The 18,354-nt window shown below is 42.2% G+C and overlaps 1 protein-coding gene across 4 annotated transcripts in view; it reads right to left on the reverse strand.

Moving 5' to 3' along the window:
* mrtfba (myocardin related transcription factor Ba) overlaps positions 1–18,354 on the reverse strand; it is a 38,513-nt gene that overhangs the window by 14,504 nt on the left and 5,655 nt on the right. For 2 of the 4 annotated variants that reach the window (XM_034107883.2, XM_034107880.2), the window contains exons 2-6: positions 14,477–14,554; positions 8,577–8,774; positions 1,064–1,129; positions 187–242; positions 8–83 (exon numbers count right to left, since the gene is read on the reverse strand). In XM_034107883.2, coding sequence (XP_033963774.1) covers positions 8–83; positions 187–242; positions 1,064–1,129; positions 8,577–8,724 — 346 coding nt within the window. In that variant the 5' untranslated portion in view covers positions 8,725–8,774; positions 14,477–14,554. Of the gene's footprint in view, positions 1–7; positions 84–186; positions 243–1,063; positions 1,130–2,186; positions 2,280–8,576; positions 8,775–14,476; positions 14,555–18,354 lie in introns of those variants that run through there. The other 2 variants (XM_034107882.2, XM_034107884.2) reach the window with 2 other exon arrangements.

The raw sequence follows: 18,354 nt of genomic DNA on the forward strand, positions 1-18,354 counted from the left end.
CTGGTACCTTGCAGGATGTGCATCCTGATCAGCTCTGCTTTCTCCGGACGGCTGCGGATCTTGTGCTTGAGGAAATTCTCCGTCTAAATAGAAGGAAAAACATTCAAGTTAATCCTCTTTTGCTATTCCAGGAGGGTGTTTTCTGAAACCACAGTTAGCACGTTATTTCCAAACGCTGTGCCGTACCCTGGCTCTCTCCAAGCTGCGAATCTGCCCATGGAAAGCAGCCGGGCTCTTCAGAGCTGCAACACACAACATGTTCATTAATGCACTAAGTGATAGCACAACTTTTTTATTTTCATCACCATATTTATTCATTGTGTTTTTATTACATTAAATTATTACACCAGTTGTCCTTAAACAATTAGTTTAAACACCTCTTGATCTGACACATAGGTATCATCTACACAGAGGTCGATACTGGAAACACTAGAACATTGTGTATTATATGCACTGAATGTTTCTCTTAGTCTTTTCTCTTCCCTTTCCTGTTCGCACAAACTGCTAATATCAGTATGTATTTAAGGTTTACCTGTATTTGCAAAATAAAAATAACAGGCTTGCTATTTTCAGCCTACTATATGATTGCATCTCGCCTCGGCTTGCATGCACCAACAACAAGGCTGCTTAAAACCCACCTCTGTAGGATGTCACCCCGCAACGAAGCTCCATGACGGCACAACTTTTACACTCGTTCGCAGAGAATCAATGACAAGATACTGTGTTTTCATGCATGTTATCAAACCGGATTTAATTTTGTTTAATTTACATTATATTCTGTTCTTGTACATATCATATTCTATTTAAATGAATATAGACTTTTTGCACTACTTTTTATTTTGTATTTTTGGAGGAGCTCTGGTCATAAAGCTTTGTGCATATGACAACAAAACCTTTGAATGTTAAATGTGGTAATAAGTGAGCTTTAGGTGCCGTCCGGTCCATTCAGTCTGAACACGATGTTAAAGATAAATTATCTAGATAAAAATAGATTAAAAAATGTTTATTATTCCAGATATCTGCGTTCATTAGCCGGTCTATCGGTGATGGACAGCTGACTCACATGGCATGATGCCCTGGTCCACCAGCTGCTCGCGGGTCCGCCTCTGCTGAAGCCTCAACTGCAGCACTGAAAGAAGGAAGAAGAAATGATGTTAAATAAAATATGAGGTAAAACATGAGAGGGAAAACCGGGGAAAGCACACAGAAGAATATAAATATATAAAGGGAAAATAAATAGAGAAGAAATGACTTCGGGATGAGAAGGTAACCACATACCGACCGCCATCCTCCTCAAACACATCTCTCACTTCCTGCTTACTCGTCATTCGGTCGACAACATACAATAACGTCATTTATATGTAAGTTATCATACCAGTCGAGCACATTGAAATGCATTGTTTGCACACACCGGTGCGTGGTACTGTAGTGGAGCTATCTCTGTGCTGGCATATGAGGGACTTTTGTTGATCTCACACCTAGAAGGTAACTATTGCAACTTCAGTTTTAAGAATGGGATAGTGTAACAATTCATTTCCCCGTAAACATCTCTTTATTACCGGGTGCAACACAGGTAGTGTTGTCACGATACTGGAATTTAACATTTCAAAACAATACCTTATCGAAACAGCTGCATTGATACCACAGTGAGAAATGGACTAATTGAAAAAAGGCTTATAAAACAAGGCCAGTGTTTTCACAGCGCTGTATGAGTTTGTTAGTGTGTGTGTGTGTGTGTGTGTGTGTGTGTGTGTGTGTGTGTGTGTGTGTGTGTGTGTGTGTGTGTGTGTGTGTGTGTGTGTGTGTGTGTGTGTGTGTGTGTGTGTGTGTGTGTGTGTGTGTGTGTGTGTGTGTGTGTGTGTGTGTGTGTGTGTGTGTGTGTGTGTGGAAAGCAAGAAAGCTCAGCTGGTCCTGGTGTATTGAGAAATATAACATTTGTATTGAAACCATTTCAAATATTCAGAACTGATGTGTCGAAAAATCTATATTTTTGAACACTAATCTCGATCCTTCCGCTTCAAGACGCTACCCCAAAACAAACAAACATTACAAGGCTATCAAGAGATGCAAAGACTGACAACAACCCACCAAAGTGTATTATCAAGTTGCTTCATTAACCTGCAACAATGGCTCCAGCATTAGCCTAGGTGAGTTGAGGAAGTAGCATAAAGAACAAGAGTGCTCACCTGTTCTGAACCTAGTGCAGATGGGGGTCTCGACCTCCATGCAGGCCATGGTCTGTCTTTATATAAACACGCCTTTAGATCAGTCCAGCTCTGCCATTAGATCCCAACGCCTTTGTGTGAGAGCCCACCAGATGTAGCTTATAGTCATATCCTCTCAGCTGCAGTGCAACATGACCGGCCGAATGCTTCTACGAATTAGAGGAGCAACATTAGGCCCATCCTCTATTCCTCCCAGAATGCATTTTTTTTTTTACTGCAGCCACAACCCCCTCCTCCCCCCCTTTACTTCCCTCCCCTCACTCAGCAAAGTTTAGAACAGGTTTTTATTCTGGCTGTAGGCGATACCAACATACCCTGATGTGATGTCTACCCTGGCTCCTACTGAGGGACAGTCTGAGTCAGCACTGAGTAAGGACAATAACCACTGCGCGTTAAAGAGGCCCTATTAACCTCGGGGCTTTCCCTTTCCTGCCGTGTGTTATATAGGTTTGTGTGCACGTTAATGGTCTTCAAAGGCTGCCTGAAACTCCTCCATTGGACCCCTTTGTTTACTTCCATAAGTTATAAGTCAGGACTCCCTGGAAGAAGAGATCTTGTATCTCAATGGGACATTCCTGGATAAATAAAGGATAAATAAAAATAAAATAAAATATAACATACAGACATCACTATGTAACACTCGCGCTCCAACACATGTGATAGGCCGAGGGTCGGGACACCTTTAACCGGTTAAACAACCAAAACAGAGCCGGCCAGCTAACCAATCAGACAGAGGGTGAAAAGAGGTGCTGCAGCACAGGCAGTATGAGAAAAATACAGAGCTTTTTGAACATTAGAGCCTGGAGACATGTAGAGACACTACATACTGATATACACCTGAACATCAGCAGGAGAGGACTCTTTAAAGTAGAGACACTACGTAAGGGATAATGTGCTGCGACGCGGTCATTATGGGGAAAAGAACACCGACAGGCTGATCAGGAGCCCGACGCGATGCGGAGGGATCTAGATCGGCATGAAGGTGTTCTTTTCCCCATAATGACCAAGTCGCTGCACATGGCCACATTCTCAACAAAGTAACGTTATGACTCCCAATATTAATTGAAATGCTTTTATGGATTTAGAAAATGATTTTATTGATTTAAAAAATAGTTGTATGTATTGATTTAAATTGACATGCATCCGCGAAGAAAAATAGTCCGTTGTTACTGTTTGAACTAACGTAGCAACGGCAGGAACTGCTTCGATAGCGTTTTTGAGGAGCTTTCTGATTACAGATTTGAAAACATCGCTGCTTGCTTTAAAAGTAGCACAATTCATGATGTCAAACCTTGGAAAGTATCTCGATATCCCTGCCCTGATGCCAAAGTAACTGCACACTGTATGTTTTGCCATTTGATGTCTATGTCTGGACCGCTGCGTAAAAAGGAGGGTTTCTGCCCGTTACTTCTCCGCTGTTTTCTTGTCCCTCTTGTCTTTTTCTTTTCTTCACTGGGGACTCATCAGCCACTAACTATTACTCCAAATTACTGTGCTCTCCAAATATATTAAAATGAATGTTAAAATCCTCCATGTTGCTATCACACGACAGCGGAAAACTAAAGACAATCAGACAGTTTGCTTGCTTTTCAAACTGTTACATTTGAAAAACAGTGAGAGCGTCTCTTGTCAGTTTGAAAAGCCAACGGTAGGACCTGCTTGCGTTTTTGAGGAGCTTTCTGATTACAGATTTGAAAACATCGCTCCTTGCTTTAAAAGTAGCACAATTCATGATGTCAAACATTGGAAAGTATCTAGATATCCCTGCCCTAATGACAAAGTAACTGGCAAGTGAATATGTGTCGCCGTTTGATGTCTATGTCTGGACCGCTGCGTAAAAAGGAGGGTTTCTGCCCCGTTACTTCTCCGCTGTTTTTCTTGTCCCAGTTCGAAAAGCAAACTGCATGCAGTTTGCTTTTCGGCCCAACTGTATACAGTTAAATCGACCGGACTTCTTTCTGAAGATGTGAGCGTCCTTAACAACGGTCAATAAGTCCTTGACAGCGGTCTGTCTGTTCGGTATTAACAACGTGTCACGTGTTCTGAATTGACCAATCAGAATCGAGTATTCAACTAAGCCATGTAATAAATACTGATATACACCTGAACATCAGCAGGAGAGGACTCTTTAAAGTAGAGACACTACATACTGATACACACCTGAACATCAGCAGGAGAGGACTCTTTAAAGTAGAGACACTACATACTGATACACACCTGAACATCAGCAGGAGAGGACTCTTTAAAGTAGAGACACTACATACTGATATACACCTGAACATCAGCAGGAGAGGACTCTTTAAAGTAGAGACACTACATGCTGATATACATAAAAAAAGGTATGCAGTAAGTATAGACTTCCTGTCAGTGTCATTGTCCTGGGATCCTCCGGGAAATGCTGCTCGGCCTGACAAACACGCTGACCTGTGACCTGTTCTGGCTGAGAGAGGCTGATGACTGAGATGTGTTTGCACTCACAGACGGAGGCACGCAGAGAGCAGGTCAAGGGAAGAAAAACAGGCTAGAATAAGAGATGTTTGTTTCACCTGAACACAATATCTAGACGTTGATTTAAAACCTGTTGAACAACCGAAACAGGACAAGTTGGCCAATCATAGCTGATCAAAAGAAGCCAAGGAAGAATCCGGGGTATAAAAAGACCCAGAATTGACATGTATATAGACATGATGCAACTTGTTTGACATTTATTGTCACCACTGTTTGTCATAGTCTAGCATGAAGACTGGGAACACACGAGATCAGCTCATCTGTGTCCAAGGGGGCGACTCGAGAATCCGCCTCCAAGCGCCTCTTAAGATCACTAATTAACATCTTTTGTTTAATCATTAAAAAAACAGTCAAAAGTGTAAACACATTGTGATGTAACCATTCAACCAATGGAGACTCCAGGAAGTCAAAGTATTCAGCAATAAAAAAGTCCCTCCAATTTGCCATTTTTACACTTTGTCTTAGTAAGAATTAAATACAAATGTTTAAAGTTATTCTCGTTACAACAATCTGTCCAAGTCCTGTCTCAAGTACATTTCAATCTTTAGAGCAACTGTACTTTTATCATACCATCAAGATTATTAATATAATATATAGATTAGTTTATAAATGATGGCAGTCTTTTATGAATAAGGCTACTAAGTAATATATTAAGTGTTAAAAATTACCTCCACCTTTACCAGCTGCAACATTAAAGTAATAAACACATGAAGGCATGATGGTTCAGTCTGTGGGACTTTGGACCGAAGGGTCGCCGGTTCACGTCCCGATCGGACCAAAACATACGGAGTGTTGACTGGTACTGGAGAGGAGCCAGTTCACCTCCTAGGCCACTGCCGAGGTGCCCTTGAGCAAGGCCCCTAACCCTCAACTGCTCACTGTCCATTCACTGACCATTCACAGTGCCTGCACAACAACAACAACAACAACAACACACACTACAGGAAAGGGAAACCCCCAAAAAGCATAATAGAGCCACTTGAAGTAAGAGTTTGGATGCAGGAATTGAACTTGTAGCAGTATGTCTACACTTCAGTATCACTACCTTCACTGACGGCAGCTCTCTACTCGTCCTTTTCGACCTTTCGACAAACAAGCGAAGTTATCTCAGACACCCAGACCTGTCCGGATGGTTGACAGATTAACACCTGTGTGTTTAAACCAATACGAGGGAGGGGACGTCTGTGGTGGGCAACGTGCTGGGGATGGCTCGCAGAGTGGAAAGTACGAGGTGTGAGTTCTCACTAGGTGGGACATGACAAAAGCCCAGATGATGAGTCGGTGCTACGACTGTTGGCATTCCTCAAAAAAATTTCCAGGCGTGTTGCAGCGCTCCTGGAGACGGACCCAAATCCTACCATTATCCCAAATGTGTTTAATCCACAGCTCTGGCTGGCGTTGGTGACACATGGTTTATCTCATCGTGGTGATGTATATATGCACTGATCTGATCGCACTTCACCGTCTAAGCCCTGATTAGGAACTGGCAAAAGCAGCAGCGGATCTAACCCACTCCTTAAGTCTGTTAGTCGTGTTCCCATCCATCAGTGTCCCGTAAGGCTGCCAGGACGACCCCGAAGTCCTGAGAAGCCGACGTGCTCACTGCAGGAACACTGGTGGGAGTTTCAGGGGAGAAAGTCTCACTTTAATGGCCCGTTATGAGATTAATAGATGATTTATTCAGTTCGAGCCTGTGTGCATGTGTACCTAAAGGGATCGCTTTTAACTGGGTTGCATGAGGTCGATATCCACATAAAGAAATGGAAGTAAAACAATGCACTGAAGTGGACGGAGGCAGCAGCAAAACGCATTCATGTCCCATTAGATCTTTGTTTGCATCAGAGTAACCCCTCGATTCCACCGGGTCCGTCTGCGTCGCGGTTTTGGTCCGGCCTCCTCCGGCGTCATAACCCACCGGGAGCGTTTCAGAAGCGTTTCGGAAGCGGAGCGTCTTGCGTGCCGGCTCGCAGTTTTTGTTGATTTGGGCATATTTCCTGGACAGGCTACTTTGTACAGACGAAGTTAGTAATAATTGTAATAGTCCAGTTATAAACGACATGAATCAAAGATGTGTTGCTGTATTTTAGTGGTAAAAAAAATGCATTCATCATCATAATTATTCTATATATAATTTACACACCCCTGTAAGCCGGAGGAGAACGCTGGCTACTTGAAAGACTACAGAGGGATAGGGGTCTGCAAAATTAGTTTATTTTGGGGATTGACTGGATGCTCTGACCGGTCCACTTCCTGCCCTGCGCTATGCAACGCCCCGCGGCGCGTCGGAAATAGACTTGCATCCTATTTTTAGCGGAGCCCAGCGCCGAGACGTTTCTGGGACGCTTCTGAGCCGTAACGCGGCGCGTCTGGTGGAATAGCACCCATTGACTAGAGTGGCCTCGCGGCCACTCTAGTTCTTTGCGAACGCCGCGGAGCAGCCGTAACGCGGCCGTAACGCGGCCGTAACGCGGCCGTAACGCGGCCGTAACGCGGTGGGATCGAGGGGTAAGAGACCTATATTTAGAACATTTACTTACCAACAGACTCCTTTCACCAAAAACACCCCTGTTGAAAGAGTGTGTCCGACAGCTAGGTAAACAGTTTAGTTATTTACATGTTGCTGCCCCTGTCCACAGTTTATTGCTTTGTTTCCTTTTGGTACTCCGGTCTGTTGACCTCCATATAACATCGAAAATATAAAGACCATGCGTAAGTTCCTCACACACGCTCACTTCGAAATATCGTAATTACCCCTGTACGCAAAGGGATATATAAAGTGTAGTTAAAGTATTCAAGCAGCACAAGTTACTTCCCTAAGTGACACCATGTTGGAGGAGTTATATGATGGTAATATACATATAAATATATAAGCTCGTAATGTTTATGAGTTTAATTTATGTGAAATTCAATTCAGTGGGTGTGTTTCGGAAGATGGTTATGCATTTGTAACCCATTGTACATTTTTTGCATGAAGAATAACCATTTTGTATGTCCTCTGCCCTTTCCTGCCGTACTCTAATGTATCTTGCTGATTGGCACCTTTCTGATGGAGAAAAGTTTGCCATTTTTACACTATGTTTTAACAAGAATTAAATAAAGGTAAAAGTTATTCTTGGTTACAACAAACCTTCTTTAAGACCCTTCCCATACATTTTAGACCTCATCGCCACTTGGAGTTCTAACCGGTTACCTTGGCGACACATTTCACCTCACATTGACTATATACAGTATTGATTGTCCTTCCTCCTTATCTTCCAACTATTTGGACGCAGACTTGCATTTCCCCATAACGATGCTGTTTAACAACCGGCGTAAACGGACCTTCGCGCTATCAAGCAGTGAGCGTGCGATGTCCTGTTCAGACAACGTCAAACCCAACGGGATGCCATCAATAAACTACACAGAATCACACTACACACCTACGCCATGATTACATTCAGGCAGACTGTAGAACACAACCTCTCTGGACCATTTAGATACTTATTGAAAACAAGCTACAAAATGTATTACCTTGGAAAATGCCCTTTAATACTTTTTAATAGCCTTCATTTTCACTAAATTGATTTATCAACTTGTAATACTTTTTAAGACCCGCGGACCCCCTGCTGTCGTCACACTCTGCTTACCTGCGGTGAAAAGTAACTAAGTACATTTTCTTGAGTACAATCCTAAATACATTTTGAAAGCAAATCGTCTACTTTTTCCTGACTGTTCCTACCTTCTTATAAAGGAAGTGTAAAAGGTATTTTCCGGTCACTCTTTCTTCATGGCACCCTGTTATAATGCACATCCTGTCCCAACATGCCCTCACAGACGTGCACTACATCAGCGTCGTGTCCTCACCATTCTTGCGTTCGTTGAGGGGAGGCAGCGGCTGCAGCGACAGCTCCTCCATCTCGTGGGTCACCGCCTCGCTCTGAGGGCTCGGCAGCAGCAGGCAGGACATCTCAAAGTCCCCCTCGACTGCCAGCTGAGACGCCTGGAGCTCCATGTCGCCTCGGGGGGGGGGTCACCGTCCCTTTGGCTGTGTCTCGCTGCTACCTGTGTGGAAACAAGAAGACATCTAGTAACTAAAGTAACTCACTGTAGGTAGTATAAGCACTGCAGGAGGCAAGTTGATTATATTCTATTTTATTGTATTTACTTGCACTATTATCCATTTATTGTGTTGCACTGTTGGAGGGCCTGCGACCTAAGAATGTCATTGTCATAACTACGCTGTAGCTATGTACACATGACAATAAAAGCCTTGAATCCTTGAAGAAATTGCATATTTCAACACAAGGCAATTTAAAGTCCTTTACAAAAACTATAACATTAAAAGCGTTAAGAAATAATGCAACAGAACCATGAAGAAACGCTATGGCGTCAGATCAGTTTTAATATAAATGAAAACCCAGAGAATGACTTTAAAAATCTATATAATGTATATTTATTTTCTCTCACAGATAGTTTTTTGTTATAAATTACTTTAAAAATATATAACAACATGCACATGTATAAACTTAAGTTTAAAATATATCATTCTGATCCAGACATTCATATTTCTTGTATTAAATACATGTGAAATATTTGTTGGTATATATATAATATTTTTTTTAAACAAGACATATTTATGCGGGGATGAGAAATATATTTTTTATATAATTGGTTTCTTTTTTTTTATTTGTGGATTTTGTTTTTAAATGTGTGACTTTTTTTTCATTTGTGGATTTATTTTAACATTTATATACAAAGATAAATATCTTGTGTGCACATTGAAAACACATCACTGCATGATTTTTCTGTGGGCTCCTCATGACCATCAGTAATCCAGAATAATACCCATCATCCTGCAGGAATGACTCCTTCACCAAACTGAAATGTGAAAGGGTGGCATTTGACTAAAGCCATCTGGAAGAGCTCAGTCGCAGCCCAAATGATTCATTAAACGACCTGGCTATTATGCAGAATAATCGCCTCAAACCGCGGGAGAAACAACGCCAATCTGTGCATGAATGTTCTCTCTGTTCCGTCAGGCTTCAGAATCGGTTTTATGACGTCTCCGTGGTGGTTTCAAGCGAGGGGAACGGGAACATTTTGGGGATAAAAAACAAACAGTTAAGTATCCATGGCTTCCCAACAGCCTCTTAACTGGCAGAGGACATACTTGCTATTTTTCGCTCTGCGGCAGCACCCACATGTTGCCCCTACCCGCCCTGATGTGTGGACTTTGGCTGAGGAGCACTTTGTTCTTATAGACTGCTTTTAGTTCTCCCTGCAGCTCCGCAAAGTGGCAAATGCTTAAGAGGGCCAAGAGGGATCGAACCGGATCGAGAGACATTTGGTTTCATCACGTCTGAATTTTGTTCATTCCTGATACTGATGTCATGCATCCACACACAACAAACCCTGATCCCCACGTGGCATCTCCTCTCATATTTTAAAGATTGTATCATGGTCTATTAAAACCATTCTGACACATCATTTCTGCTGTTGGCCAGGAGCAGAGGTCTTAGATTGTTCTGCTTTCTGCCAAGTAGTGATTACTGCAGTTTAGACTCAAGATGGTCTTCATCAATTACAAGTTTATAATAGTGGTAAAAAGTGGGGAGGAGAAAGAAGAAATATCACAAACGACGTGCTGATTATCTGTTAGAATACTTCAAAGTAAAAAAAACGGGTTTTAAATATAATTTTTGCCCTATTTTCACAAGTTCTTTATCAATCAAAACATTTTTTTAAATTTAATTAAAATAATAAAAAATATTTTCCCCTAAAATTCACGAACGTAAACCTAATTAGGTTAATAATGAAAAAGAAATAAGAAAAGAAAATCACAATGCTCACTATGTTACGGAAGTATACAAAGGCGATGATGCAGAGAAACAGGGATTTTAGCCTCTGCAGACCATTTACATGCACCCTTTAAACACACACTAAAGGAAAAGGGGAAACCACCAAAATCATAATAGATGAGTAACACCACGTCACTTCCGGGGCGAAAATTACAGCCCCGCCCACTTTTGGGGGAAAACAACGCTGTCATTCGAACGGCGGTCAATACAAATTCTGAAGTTTTGCCAATCGGATCAGAAATGCAAGAAAACGGTGGATTTTTGGATCTTGAAGAGCCCGGTTACGATGGCCAGTCAGGCAAACAATTACATTCAATCGTTGGAAATCGACAATCGGGCTCGATATATGGTTACATTAAAATCAGTAGGCGAGGCTGTATTTCTCCAGCTGTTACTCTCATGAGCGAGGCGGAACATAATAGTTGTATCATGCCAACAAGCTGCCGTGTCGTTTATTGCACCTCAAGCATTAAAACAAATCCAGAGTTCAGTGTTTCTGTACTTCCTCTAAGACCAAAGGACAGTAGAAGAACAGCTCTGTGGCTTCAGGCTCGATCGCCGTTCAAATTACAGCGCTGTTTCCCCCAAAAGTGGGCGGAGCCGTAAAATGACTACTCTCATCTATGAAAATCGACAGCCTACTGCTATATTTAACCATATATCGAGCCCGATCGTCGATTTCCAATGGCTTAATGTAGTTGTTTGCCTGACTGGCCATCGTAACCGGGCTCTTTGAAGATCCAGAAATCCACGGTTTTCTTACATCTCTGATCGGATTGGCAAAAACTTCAGAATTCGTATTGACCGCCGTTCAAATGACCGCGTTGGTTTCCCCCAAAAGTGGGCGGAGCCGTACTTTTTGCCCGGAAGTGACGCATTTGTTACTCTCATGTATAGGACCTCTTTAAGGTCAGACTTCCTGTTTCACTCTGGATGAACTGTTATCTGTGACATGTTGTGCATTCTCAGACTTCATGGATCAAAGTCGGAGGCAATCCCAGTTCACATTTACTGGCAAAATTACCCCTCTCTCTAAAACGTGGCGTCTGACCTGCAGTTTCTTTCTGGCCCCCTAATGATGATGAAGTGGCAATAAAACGCCTTCATGTTTAACCTTAGTGGGTTTCTTTGACAGAACAGCATCACCAGATCTCCAGTAACAGCTCCTTTAGTGGCTAACGAGTCTCTGCTCTGTAGCATTGAAGTGCTTTCTATGGCTGGAAATCAAACTGTGCTTCATGTGCTGTGAGGCCTTATGCTTTACATGTTGAGCCAAGTCAGAGCAGTTAGAAAGGCGATGCATACATGCATGTACTCTATGCCAAGGGGGGTGGTTGGCATTGGGATATATATTTTTTAAATCCTCTGGAGCAGAGAGAGGAGCTGTGGATTATTGTTATTGATTAATGCATCAGTGTTTCTTAGGGTCAAAAACACTAAACTCACAACTTAAAATTAGGGCTGTCAAACTTTAAACATTTAATCAAATTAATCACAGCTTAAAAATTAATTAATCATGATTAATCACCATTTGAACTATGTCCAAAATATGCCATTTATTTATGTATATTGTTGGGAATGGAAAGATAAATGAAAGCAGGCGGATATATCCATTTAACATACAGTATCTATGTTTATTATAACATTTTTCTGCATGTCAAAATGAAAGACAGCCCACACACCTATCAATCATCAAACCGTGGGGTCTTAATTCATTACGTGTTGATTTCGATCAACGGGGAGTCCTTCAGGAAAGTCGACAGAGGGGGGGGGGGGGGGGGGGGGGGGGGGCTAGTGGAGTACTTCGTGACCACTGAGTGTGAACGTTGTGATCAGCTGTTTTAGCGCAGTTCTCCAGTGAAGGAGGGGGGGGGGGGGGGGGGGGGGGGAGTCTCCCTCCGCAGCCGGTTGGCGTAGTTTTGGCACAGTTCCGTTGTACAGACCGACGTTAACAGCAGCCTGTCTGTGCACACGGAGACCGACTCTGTCGTCCGGTGATCTAACCGCCTTCTGGAAAAGCTTCACAAGCACGTCGGTACGCAAATGCGCTTTGTGACGCAAGTGACGGTACGCATTTCAGATTGTTGCCGCGCATGCGTACCAGTTATGGGTTACCTGTACTACAGCAAAGGTATTCTCCGTCAGGACTTCCTGCAACAACACCACGCCGTTATCTTTATTCTGATTGGCCAGAAGACATTATCAAAGATGTTCTATGGAGAAGACGATCACTACGTGACAAAAGTTTTCAAAACCGTTTCCTGGTCTTCGGTATTTCCAGACAAGTGGCTGAAATCAATCTGACTAACTGCTGTCTGTGCAATTCTCGGCGTGAGTTGGCGGACTTTATTTTGCTTACTTTAACATCATTTTTCATGGTGGGGCTAAGCCATTTCTTGGTATGGGTGTAGCCTACCCCAGCCATACCCTGGCGCTGCCACTGGTGGCATGTATCGGGCGTGCCATTCTGCACATGCGTTAAATGCGTTAAATATTTGAACGCAATTAATTCAAAAAATTAATTACCGCCGTTAACGCGATAATTTTGACAGCACTACTTAAAATGAAAGCGTTTAGTTTATTTAATAAAAGAGCACATGTTCAATGTGAAAAGTGACAGTAGATAGAGATTAGTTGCAATTTGGTATATATATATATATATATATATATATATATACACATACACACACACACACAAATTATTACTATTATTTTTTTTTCAGGGGGGGCGCGGGGCTCCGTTGGCGGGGGTGCAGCGCCCCTCCAAGACAATGGTAGGGGAAACACTGAACTTATATACATAACAACCTTGAAATAGACCCTTCATATTTCCTCTTCTTAGAAGCAATCCAAGCTTTAGTTTTAAGGAATGAGCTGCCAAAACAATAAATGAAACTCTCTGGAGTGAGCTTTTTCAAGTATCAAGAATAATTTACCTACATCGGATGGATTTTTCCAATTTATAACTTAACTTATGAGTCAAAATACCTCTAGTGAGCGACCCAGCCCTTCAAATGTGGACACCCCAGTTTGATGCTATTCTTCTGTCTCTCTTTCAATGAGATTAGGAAGTCATTAAGCAATGAAGCGAATGAACATCAGCTATTCAGGTACTGGGTTTCACTGCAGAATAATCTTCCTCTGACAAAGAGTTGTAACACGAACTGTGACGGAAAAATAAATAGCACTTAATTGGTGTTTTCAGTATCTGGCACTTCATGCAGAACTAATATCCTTCTTGAAACGCTGTAGGATTATGGGATTCATGTTTTGATTGGGATCAAAGAAAAGTCACTTGGAGTTAAAAGGAATAACTAATCCAAGCTTTAATCACATTGATAGATCTTGAAAAGCATGTTTGACGATACTGTGCCGTCGGCCAAAGAGATCACTCCGATTGGCTGTTCAGCTAGCGAATCAGTGCATGAGAAGCGAAACGGAAGTGAGGGACCCAAACAAACTATTAAGAAGGCAAATCTGAGATTTCATTGAACTCCAGCTCTCGACACAGGTTCGGGAAAGCCCCGTGAGCTTCTCGCTGTAGAGTGAAAATGGAACGCACACGCCATTTGTTGTTGTTGTTATCACGCGGTCTGTTCTTCTTCTCTCGGTTATCACGCAGTCTGTCTTCCGGTTGTTGCCTCTTTTGAATGACGAATACACACTACCACCGCCTGCTGGTGAGGAGAGTTATTGCCACTCACGCATGCGCAGTTCGTACGTGCTACTTGGCCGTTGGCTGAAGTCTTTGCGGTGTGTTCCAGTGCGACACATGGCCAAGACGCAGAGACGTGAGGCGACACAACAGTCGGGTCCGTCGGGACGTGTTCTTTAGTGTCAGTTTGGTGTGTCAGGGCCGTTGCTGTATAATAATACTTATACTGTATTAGAGGAGTTATTCCCTACCTGTAGTGGCAGAGGACCGTGAGGAAGAGACGTCCGGTGAGTTTCTGTCAGGAGTCGAGCTAAGCCATGGAGTCAAACCTGGGAGGAGAGAGAAAGAAGATAACATAAATATCACAAATGCAACTTTAAGAGATGATCTAGTAAAACCAAAGGATTGCAGTTAAATAGCATTTTCAATCCTGGTACGTATTTTAAATGCAAGTCTAAAGTGAGTTTGGTTCAACTCTTTCCTCCGAGTCCAGACATGTTGGCTTTCGCTGGTCTCCCTTTCTGTGTCAATGGAAATGCAAGAGACGTTAACTAAAGATAAAGCTTTAATATTAGAGACAACACCACTAAGAAACAACCCCAAAACTAACGGTGTTTTCTTAAAACGGTTGAGTCAAATATATAATAAAAAAGGATTAGATCTCAGAGAGTGGAGACCAAAGTAATGCAGTATATTGTCAGGTAGATTTAAAATACAAGGGATTTGCTTTGGTGTGCTGGTGCGAAGACAAGAGACCTAAATTCCTGTAAAGACCTGTATTCAGAATAGAAAAACATGAATTTAAATAAATATGTACATACTAGTGTTGCTAGGTGTACCGATACTTGAAAGGTACCGCGATACCCTGCCGTTAAAAACGTTACGATTCCTCCATTTCATTAGTATCGGTACTTTAAGAATGACGGGGGAAAGTACTCCGTTGAGAAAGCGCCGTTTTAATAAGAGCCGTGTGTGTTCAGCGCTCTGCTTCCACGCTCTAAGTCCCTCCCCTTTCAAGCACGCTCTAAGTCCCTCCCCTCTCTCGTGCACACGCTAGCTGCCAGAGCACGTGAGAAAGCGAGAAGCATGGCTGCAAGTGGGAGTGCCGCTGCGCCTCGGCTTGTTGACAAAGAAGACGCCAGAAGCTAAATGTGGAAGTATTTGAGCGATATCTCTGAGAGTGAGGGCAAGCCTACGGACACCACGAGGCCTGTCTGTGAGAAATGTATTAATTTGATTTAATACGAATTCTTGTCATTTCTTTTATTTATTGTTCTCATTGTTTAAAAGTTTGCGTTATGGTTCTGGTGTGAAATAAAGCACAATAATTACATTTAAGACCGTTTCCCTTTTTATTAGTAAAGTATCGAAAAAGAATCGGAATCGCAATTCTTGACTTGGCATCGGTATCGAAAACAAAATGTTGGTATCGTGACAACACTACATACATGACTTTTGGAAAATAAAAAGGGCCACGGAGAACATTTTAAGAGTAAAAGGGGTATTCACTCACACTGCACTGCACCTTGTATTCATGTACCTGTTTTATTCATGTTTTATTATCTTTGCTTTTTAATGTTTCTAATGTGTTTTATGCTCTTACGGCGCGTCCCCGCGGCGGCGTGTGTCCGGGGCGGGAGATTCATGCGATTGGTTGTTGGTCGAGCTTCAGACACGCCCACCGGCAAGCTTCAACGCACGCCGCCGTGTGGACGCTGCATTAATGTCTTTCATTTTTGTAAAGCACTTTGAATTGCCTTGTGTTGAAAGGCGCTATATAAATAAACTTGCCTTGCTTATACTATAATATCATAAAGTCCAGAAAGATGTGCATTTATGTAACACAAATGATGCTTACAAATGAAAATCCATTGAAATAGAAACACATTTACATTCAGAGTACAAAAGATTGAATACATGTGTTTGAAGGTGAGTGGAGACAAGCACCACTTAAAGAGGCCTGAATGAAACTCAGGGTCTCCTCACTGGGATGTGTAGAGGTCTCGATGACAGTGGAAGTGGACCCTCCGTGCAGAGACAAAGAAACTGAGTATCAACGAGTTCAGAGCTGTAATGGAGCATCAGGCTGCAGAGAATACAAATCGATCAAATGCACAGAAGCTTTCCGGACTCTTCAGGACGATAGCTTATAAAACTAGATTACGGTTTGCTTGATGTGTCAAATTACTGACGCTCAGCAGATAAAGGTCTTATATATATGATATCTATATATATGATATCTATGTTTGTATTGATGTTCCTCCCTCACTGCAGCATCATCAAGACTGCGCAGACTTTAGACCTTGATTTCCCAAAAGTTTTTTTTTAGTACATTTCCCTAGAAATATAGTATTTGCGCAAAAGTACACACTTTGCGGCGATTGATGTTGACTTCCTGCAGGTTTGTGGCATAGAAATAGGAAATGTAATGACATACTAATATGAAAAGATGTATTAAATTGATCTGATATCGCTATGGTGATGCGAGACTACATTAGTAATTTAGTGGGTTATGATACAAATTAGGTTTTTATTACCCAATAAGTAATTATATCCCCATTTCTGATCATTAATAATCAAAAATCTCATCGTGTAAATTGTGTAGGAGCAGAGTCCACCCAGGTGTATTTCATATCAACCAGGCCTAGTATTAAAGGTGGGGTAGGTAAGTTTGAGAAACCGGCTCGAGTGCGCTAGAGTTTGAAAATACACGACCGGAGAAAATCTGCCACTTCCTTACAGAGCCCCTCCTCCAACACACACGAACGCACACATGACCAATGAGGGCACGAGATAAGTTTGTGCCCCGATGGAAGGCTGACAGGCAGGTAGGCCATCCAGTTACTTTAGCCGGCTCAGATGATTGGTCGTGCTTTCTACAGCGCCACGGCTTCCACAGATGACATTTTTTTATGTATTTTTTGTCAAAGCATTTAAGATATTCATTGCTATCAGGATGTTAAGAGCATTCCATGGAATATAACAAAAGTGTATCTCGAGCCGGTTTCTGAAACTTACCTACCCCACCTTTAAATGATTAAATTAAAAAGTACAAAAAAAAACGGCTTTTTTCCATTTGTTTTTGTAATTTCAATAGAAAAACTACACCTTTTAATCTTTTGTAACACAACATTTCCAAAAGTTAAATATGTTAGAAAAAAAACGAACATTTAAATCTTCAGAAATAAAGTGACAGAAGTATTCCAACCGTCGGAGCACTCCATGTTGTTGTGTTTATGAACTTGTATATGGAAACAAGGCTAGGTGCACAAGTGAAAGGGAGAAAGGAGGCTCAAAGGAAACAAACAGTCACGGCTGAGGGATAAACATCAGAATCTCAGAGCAGATCCAGATGGCCGCGCTGCGTGTTTCTCTTCTAATGGCAACCGGTACCATGTGTTTCATTAAAGAGCGCACACACACATACGGTAAACACACACCAGGTAAAGTCAGAGGTGGGCTCAACAGCAGAGGGAATAGAGTGGAGCAGGAACGAGTCCTAAAACCAGGAAGTGAGTCAGCATTTTAACACTTCCGGTTCCCTCGTCTCAGAGTCAACGGGGTTTTGGAAAATATCTGGAAACAAACGCTTCAACTTGTACCATTTAGAATCTGTAGTTTTTAATACGGATCTTAAGTTGGCGTGACGTTGAAGTCGTGCTGCTGGACTCTGCTGTAGTTCCTTTATAGCATAACGTTAGCATTTTGCTTCTGGCGATTATATTTATGATTAGAAAATTATAAAAGTAGGATAGACATGTGGATATTATCACAAAACGTGCATTAATCAAACCGGTTTGTTCTCCACAGATATTATCTTTTTACAATATTCGAAAATCCTATGGAGAAATCCCGTTGCTTTTTTTGGAGGGAACCCATGCGCAGCTTACTTCCGGGTCGGCCTACAAAAATACGTCATCACCGCACCGTGACTCTATAGAAATGTTAGCACAGTAATATTTGATTCTGCTCAGAGGGAGGCAGTGCTGTGTTTTCCTGCCACTGGGTGTGTGTGGTATTTCAAACCCTGGCACAGGGGATGAAGCAGCAGTGTATTGTGCTACAACAATCAATATCAACATGTGAACCCATCTCTTCCCTGTCAGCGCGTAACCGACGCACTTGGTAA

Source organism: Pseudochaenichthys georgianus, chromosome 19, assembly GCF_902827115.2.
Source record: "Pseudochaenichthys georgianus chromosome 19, fPseGeo1.2, whole genome shotgun sequence".
In the NCBI taxonomy this organism is placed as follows: domain Eukaryota; kingdom Metazoa; phylum Chordata; class Actinopteri; order Perciformes; family Channichthyidae; genus Pseudochaenichthys; species Pseudochaenichthys georgianus.